Source organism: Nicotiana tabacum, chromosome 7 (assembly GCF_000715075.1).
Source record: "Nicotiana tabacum cultivar K326 chromosome 7, ASM71507v2, whole genome shotgun sequence".
In the NCBI taxonomy this organism is placed as follows: Eukaryota; Viridiplantae; Streptophyta; class Magnoliopsida; order Solanales; family Solanaceae; genus Nicotiana; species Nicotiana tabacum.
In genome coordinates, this window is record NC_134086.1 from 177475426 (window position 1) to 177483699 (window position 8274).

Here is an 8274-nt window from a genome sequence, read left to right on the forward strand (position 1 = left end):
GGTTTTATCGTTCGACCCGTATTTTATCCCAAATTAACCACTTTCAACGAAACTCATTTTCTTTAATTCGTGTACCCTCTATCCTTCATGACACTTACTTATCGCTTGTTATAAATAGCATAACTACGTTAACCTTAAAATAATCTTATCCGCGAGTCTATATCAATTAACTAAAGACGAAATTTTAACGTACGAAAACACGAGAGGTAACATAAATCTATTAGAAAAGGAGGCGTGAGAATGGGTATAATTGTGAATTCGGGCCAATCTATGATGATCCACATTTACTCCAAAATAATGCCTTTAAGCGGTCGTTTTAAAGATGGAATGAATGTGTTAGCACAATGATACACAAAGAAAGGTCCATTATATTAACCACCTGATTAATGTCCACTTCAACGGGATACTAATAGACTAATACTTCTTTTTTCTGATTACCATTCAATATTGAGTATCTGTTTTGGGGATCGATTAATCCTAATTTGCATCAAAAAATTTCACTTTAGAATAAAGTATTTTTTACCAAAGACTATTTTATTCCTAGAACTCAGAAATTTCTGATTATGAATGAAGGAGTACTTACTATTCTGCCATAGTTTTTGGCGGTGATACCGCTACTTCTGGGAATTTAGATTTGGCACGAAGTACGTAAAAATGCCGTTCGAGTTTGGAAGTGATTATTGATTATTACTTTGTAATGTGTGTCGATCTTTGCTGAATTACCGAACTGTATGGGCCTAAGATGAAAAATAATGAATGCAATTCCTCCCTCCATGCCGATCATACTACATGGTATACCGTACGAGTAACAACAATAACAATAACAGCCTAGTATAATTATATTAGTGAAGTTTGAGGAGACTAATGTGTATGCAGATCTTATCCCTATTCCGAAGGACAAAGAGCATGTTTCTCAATTCAAAAAAGATAAAAGAGCAACACACAAAGTCACAACTTGAGAAGTAACCATTTTCAGTAGAATCCAAATCTTCCATTTGAGCAAAAGTACCCCGTAAAAATTGAAAGTGGAATATAAAAGGAAAGTGAAAAAAGATGCCAAAACCCTCACAATATCTTTCCTTTTCTGATTTCTCCCTACCTCAGTGCCTCCCTATCTTTCTATTTTTTTCGCGCTGTTTCTTCACTGTATCAACTTTTCCTTTCTTTATTCCTCTGGACCTCAAAAATCCAATAGAAAACGAAAATGAAAAACAAAAAGGTAACATCTTTGAAACCTCAAAATCAATCAAACACTCACAATTTCCACTAACTTCCCACTACTCATCACCAATGGATCGTCTTCTCATCACCCCCATCTTTCTCTTTCTTCTTCTCATCACTTTCTCTCTCTTATCAGGTAATCAATAATCACTAATCAGTTTCCTTCTAATTCCTGTTAATCTTAATCTTTATTTTTGGTTCTTGATTATAAAAAATTTAACTTTTTTTACAGAGGTGCAGTCAACTACTTTCAAGATAGTCAACAAGTGCCGTCACACAGTATGGCCCGGAGTATTAACCGGAGCTGACAGAGCACCCGTTAACCCAACCGGGTTTACTCTCAAGAGTGGCAAATCTAAGACTCTCAAAATGCCCAGGTCTTGGTCGGGTCGGGTTTGGGGTCGGACCCTCTGCTCGAACGACCCCTCAAACGGTGGTAAATTTACTTGCGTCACTGGAGATTGCGGCTCCGGGAAGGTGGAGTGCGCCGGAGGCGGCGCTATACCGCCGGCGACTTTAGCTGAGTTTACACTTAACGGTGACCAGGGTTTGGATTTTTATGACGTCAGTCTTGTGGATGGGTACAACCTTCCTATGCTTATAGTTGCTAAAGGAGGTACAAGAGGGGGATGCAGTGCTACGGGATGTTTAGTGGACTTGAACGGCGCGTGTCCTAGAGATTTGAGGGTTGCGAGTGGGAAAGGGAGTCACAGTGAGAGCGTTGGTTGTAAGAGCGCGTGTTTGGCGTTTAATGATCCAATATACTGTTGTAGCGAAGCGCACAATACGCCTGACACGTGTCAGCCTTCGATCTACTCGCTTTTCTTCAAACACGCGTGCCCACGCTCTTACAGTTATGCTTATGACGACAAGACTAGTACCTTCACTTGTGCCTCTGCTGATTACTTGATCATCTTCTGCCCTCTCCCTTATACCAGGTGAATTTACTTTTACGCCCTTCCTATTTTGATTCCTAGTTATTGGAAGATTTTTGCTAGTTATGTGATTTTTATAGGTACTAGTTATATATAAATGGTGGGTTAAGTTGATATTCAGCATAATACTCTCTGTGTTACATCTTTCTATAGTTGAAAATCTATGTACAAAAATTTATTCAAATTCAAAAAATAGTAGATATGAACCCATAACTTTAAAAATATAATGGGTTTAATGCTAAAAATCTTAGTAGTTGAACCCATAGAGTTTGAATCCTGGATCCGACTCTGGTCGCCAAAATAATGTCATGGCATGTTTAAGTATATGTCAAAAGTGTTTCTTTCGTTCTTAAACTCCCTCTCAGTCAAACAATGCCATATAAAATGAATCGGAGGGAATAATAGTTAAATTATGATAGAAAGCTTTAGTTGGCAAAGTCTGCCTAAGCACGTGCTAAATCGGCCTCAGTGTGGTATTAAATGAGTAACGAGTTCCATTTATGTAACTCAATAAAATGGAACAGGTGTAGAGAATATATATAGCCGACTTCAACTAATGTAGAATTAAGGCATAGTGGATTGATTGATTGACTAAAATGATCTAAAGTATGGATATTCAAATGAAATTTCTAGGGGCAGCCTGATGCACTAAGCTCCCACTATGCGCGGGGTCCAGGAAGGGCCGGACCACACGGGTCTATTGTACGCAGCCTTACCCTGCATTTTTGCAAGAGGTTGTTTCCATTGCTTGAACCCGTGACCTTCTGGTCACATGACAACAATTTTACCAGTTACGCCAAGGTTCCCCTTTTTAAATGAAATTTCTATTGAGTACTAATAAGTTCTACGGGGGTCCATATTCATAGTTTATCGAGCATCTGATACTGGAGTTTATGACGTGAGACATTTATTGACTTCCAATCTATGCTGATAGTTGTACCTCATATGCCGCTAACTAATTGTCAATATAACTTAAAAATGATATTCTTCATCAAAGACTAAAGGTAGTTGCTGAGCATGCTATGAAGACTCTTTGAAGCACATCAAGAGGAATGGCTGAATATTTTGTAGTTGTTACCAGGCAGGAAAGTTAGATTCCCAGCCTAGTGGTATCTCCAGGAGCTAAATTCTCTAGCCTTGTGGCACCTAATCAGGAATTGTTCATTCAACACATTCCCAAGCCTATAAATATCTAGTCCGGAATAGTCGTAAAGTCTTGAAAGTTCTGCTTGCGCTTAGGTATTTGTTATCAAAAAAAAAAAAAAATTGTCCTTCATAGGATTGGAGCATATGCATTTATGAAGGAATATACACTTGATATAAAGGAGAGATTCGAGGAGTGGATGCAAATCTGGAGATTAAGGAAGGGAAAGAGGAAGTGGCTTGAGAGTGACTATTAACAAGAGTAAAGTGGGAATATTTCAATTTAATATAATTTTTATATTTCTTTAAAGCCCACACCTGCATGCTTGGAGTTAGTCAGGGTTGCTAACTCCGTCTCAATGTCACACTTATTTATTTATTTATAAGATAAGTAAATATTATTAAGGCAAGTACCAACATGGTACTGTAAAAACAAATTTAAAACAGTACAGAAATCACCATATAGCAATTAAGTACACTCATCTCAATGAATCTAAGAAGTCTAAAACATCAGAGAAGTCTTCTACTGTCCTCTCCTTACACCTTTGAAACAGATTTTATAAACAATTATACTTGACAACTGCTATTTGCTTCCTCTATCCATCAAAACACCTCCTATTCCTTTCCCACCATATACTCCATAAGATGCATAAAGGAGCGGTTCTCCAAATTTTCTTTCTGTTTCCTGCAATCTTTTGTGCTTGCCAGCTTGACAGTAAACTTTGCACATCTCTAGGCGTCACTCAGTGCACGCCAAATAAACATAAAACGACAGCCCCGATCTTTGATGGTGGTTTAGTCTTCCATATTATCTTCCAGGGCCATGCCTCCTTCCAAATATTCAAATTTTCCTTAAACACATATAGCAGCTACGTACTGTGAAGATTCCTTCATTGTTTGCCAGCCACACCTGTGAATCATTCTTCGAACTATCCAGTTTGAGGGGTTCTAAAATAGCTAACAACTGACTGATCTCATCTATTTCCCAATCATTAAAATCCCTTCTAAACTGCATATTTCAACCAGCTTCAAAGTAACACTCTGAAACCACACAATCTTTGCGCACAGAGAGGTTATATAAAATAGGAAACCTATCTCCTAGTCTCTCATAACCTATACCTTTATCTACCCCGAATCTTATCCTTGCACCATTCCCTACCTTCAGCTTGACATTTGTATGAAAATCCCTCCTTAACTTACTGATGTTTTTCCAAATTGTCACTTTATTTGCTGGTAAAGTAGGATTTGGATTCCAGCAGTCCACTTTGCCAAATTTAGTGTTGATAATCTCCTTCCATAGCGCAAATTTATCCTTGTTGTATCTCCAAAGCCATTATACATCAGGCTTTTATTATGCAACCTGAGATTCTTCTCTCCCATTCCTCCTCCCTTTCTGGATACCATCACGTCTTGCCATCTAGCTAAATGAAATTACGTTTTTTCCTGAATTTTCTTCCCATAAAAAGCTGCTCCTCAATCTTTTAATTTTCCTCTCTACACTTACTGGAATGGGAATGAGGGAAATTAAGTAAGTAGGCATGCCATCAAGAACAGTACTCACAAGTGTAAGCCTGCCCCCAAAAGATAAATATTGCTTCTTCCAGAGAGAATTTTTTCTCACACCTATCCAACACTCTAGTCCTTGCCACATTGCTTGATCCCTCTGCTTGGCCCCTTGAGGAGGATCGAGATATACTGCAGGAAACCTATCAATGTGGCATCCCAAAATTCCAGCTACTTCTTCATTCCAGTCACTTTTTCGATATATTCACAGCATAAACATTACTCTTTGACAGATTAACTTTCAGTTTTGAGATAGCTTCAAAAGCTAGTAAAATTACCCTCAAATGCAAAATTTGATCTCTAACAGCCTCACACACCACTAGTCTGTCTTCTTTTTTCAACCCCTTGTGTACATGGTTTTGATAAGGCAGTTTGTCATTTTGCTCATGAGAGCTCTGCAATCATTTATCTTGCTTGCAGTTGGCTGCCAAGCCCAGTCCCCTCTGGCAACTAGTGAACAATGGACAGGGATTGTCTGAGCCCACAGATCATCCATCGCTGTATAGCATTCCGCTAGCTTGTCACTGAATTCTTCTGATAAAAAATAAAAACTTGTCACCGATTCTCATAATCTGTGACCGATTCATATATCTCATAATTTGTGACCCATTCGATGAAGCGGCTTACCCATTTAAAGACCATATTGGTGGATATGAGGGTTTATTGGAACGTTGCGGGGTTCAGGTTATAGTACAGAACACTTTTCTTTCCAGAACTGGTAAATCGAGCCAGTTCTCCTGCACTGTCAATGTCGCAGAGTACTTGTTCCCAAAACTTGCTTTTGGTGTTCGAAAACTTTAGGAGCCCTGACTCCTCATTCCTTATGATTCTCCTATTTCTTGCCCTTCTTCCGAACACAATTTCCCATGGAGTAACCACTTGTAACTTCCAAAGCCAACATTGGTCTTACTTCACCAACTTAATTTTGAGCTAAATACAATAACAACCTAGTAGAATCCCACGTAGAATCCCATTAGTGGGGTCTGGGGTTAATGTTGAGCTAAATGTCGAAAGAATTACATTCACATCCTTCTTGTTGCATGTCTTTGGCATATGGATTAGGAAAGATAATAAGTGCTAAAAATATAGGCTTTCTCATTAAGATCTAGAGCATGGGTTCTGTGTATTATCCTTGTGCATATTGATTAGTTTGAATTTTTCTGGTAAGACAGTTTTCAGGTAACTTAATTTTAGAGACATATCTAGGATGTCAAAGGACTACAATCAGATATTATCATTGGCTGCTCCTTGCTTTTCTCTTTCTCCTACGAAACCAAGATTCCTGTAATTTAGGAGAATTAACTAAAATCCTTTTATTGTCGCTGGTTAAGAAAAATGTATATGGTAAAACCTTGATCTCGTTTTTCTCTCAGCTTTCAGCTTTACAAATTATTGCTGCATTGGAACTCCGCAACTTAGGTTCCTTTTCCCAGTCTAAGAAGTTCTAGTAAACTGTGAGCATGTGTGCCTTGTATTTCTTTTGATCAGGTTTAAGTCGTGCAGCAAATGTACGCCCAAGGTGGTCCTTGCACTTTGCACAAAAAGAGTTTAGAAGAAGTTCCATTTGAATGCCCAGAAGAACTCGGATGATCTTGTAAACTCGGATTAATTAATACTTGTAGCAAAAATTAAACAGAACTGTGAACTCAAATTAATGGAAGGGTAAGCAATATCTGCCACGTCTATTGGGTCAATTGTAAGAAAAAACATACTTCCTCTGTCTCAGGAGTGCCAGAGTTCATGTACGAGAATCAAGGCACTAAATGGCGGTGTGAACTTGGACGTTGGTTATTTCTGAAATAAAATTTCTTTATGTACAAACTAAATAAAAAGTAATTACAACTTCTTATTGTTAAAAGTACGAAGAAAATGGGAATAATAATCAAAGCAAAATCTTATCCCCAAAAGAAAAAAAGCAGTAAGGTTAATTTTTACTTAGTTTAAGACATATCTATGACGATCGTGACATTTGAATAGTTTAAGGGTACTTAAAAGTAGTTGTTGGAAAGTTCTCTTCAAAATGATAAAGTTATCTGCTGAAAAATCAATATGATACATCAGGAAACACGTTACATCAAAAGTGTAAAACAGATTTAAAAAGCAAACCATTAGCTAACATTTTATACACGATCTTCAAGTTGAATAGTAAAAAGTATGATTTTGTTGAGACCCTTTGCATTAAGAGAGTTAAATGACATACCACAAGTTCAAATACCACAAGTTCAAATTTCAAAGTGTTGAGGGTTTACTAGATGCATCTACTGCCCGTAAGAACATGTTTATCCAATAGTATTGCCTAAAGCATAACATCTTATAGATACTATCATTACATTCCAACTTTCTAAAATTCCTTGTATTTTTTCTCAAACCTAACAAAACTTTAGAATTATTTTTCCAAGAAATATGTCTCAAGATCATCACTGACGTCCCTACTTTGCTACTCGTACATTCCCAAATGGTGTTTTTCACTTGCAAAGGAATGAAATAACAACAATCTGATGTTCCACATGATCAAACAAGTGGAAGTGCTAGGATTGAGGAAGGATCCAGCTGAGCTGCCACTGGTTAATAAAACAATGATGTACATTGGAAGGCATCATCGAAGTGGTGAGTCATCCATCCGACCATCTTTTATTGCACCATATGGTGTCAGCAATATTGCACTTGTGAATATTGTGACTGACCTTAATGGGCAACTTTCAGGCTAATTTACAAACAGAAGTTGAAGCTGGGGATTTTGTTTACGTACCCAAATGCTATCAATCTCTCTCATGTAAAATCATGTGCTACCTTGTTTCGGTGGGGAACTCGTCGGTAACAAATGACAATAATTGTGTATATGAGCTTGTAGCTTCTTATAAATCTGCAACTTTTTCATTTTTGCTTTACATTTTGCTCTCCATTGCTTTTGGTGCTTGGAAGGGTCCATAGTGTAATGTCATGGGCATGTCGAGCAATGAGGCAAAAAAGTCTTAAAATGTTTTTAGTTGGTTCAGAAAACAGATTTATGCCTCCCTTTCTATATTTTGTTTTGTTTTTTGGAGTTTGTAAAGGTAGTGGTAATGTGGTGGACAAATCAAAACATTTTTTGAACATGTTGAAGGTACATAATAGGATTGTTGAGCTGCTTAGAATAGAAATAGACATTTCGTACAGTTTTGGTTATTTGATTGGTTTTATACAATATTGGACTGTGATGAGAGCTTAAATGGAGTGAAGGTTCATATATATGGCCTATTAATGCAACATTGTTTTCTTCCTTTCATTACCTGTTTTTACTCTCAGCTGAGCTCAGAACTTCTTACATATTGTTGGTTCATATAAAAGCCAGCGTATTAACAGTAATAAGAATCAGTTTCTAAAAGAGGTGTTTGGAGACAAATTCTTAGTTTCTGAGACTGCAACATTTGGT

General features: G+C 37.4%; 1 protein-coding gene and 1 long non-coding RNA gene across 2 annotated transcripts; both read left to right on the forward strand.

The window, feature by feature from the left end:
• Positions 1-1037: 1037 nt before the first annotated feature.
• Positions 1038-7159, forward strand: LOC107828042 (thaumatin-like protein 1b). The gene is made up of 3 exons (XM_075218198.1): positions 1038-1357; positions 1454-2159; positions 6351-7159. The coding sequence occupies exons 1-3, from the start codon at positions 1054-1056 to the stop codon at positions 6412-6414; spliced, it is 1074 nt and encodes a 357-aa protein (XP_075074299.1). The 5' UTR covers positions 1038-1053; the 3' UTR covers positions 6415-7159.
• A 223-nt stretch (positions 7160-7382) lies between these two features.
• Positions 7383-7966, forward strand: LOC142161948 (uncharacterized). The gene is made up of 2 exons (XR_012693709.1): positions 7383-7469; positions 7566-7966. It is a non-coding gene; the product is annotated as an uncharacterized LOC142161948 (long non-coding RNA).
• Positions 7967-8274: the final 308 nt, after the last annotated feature.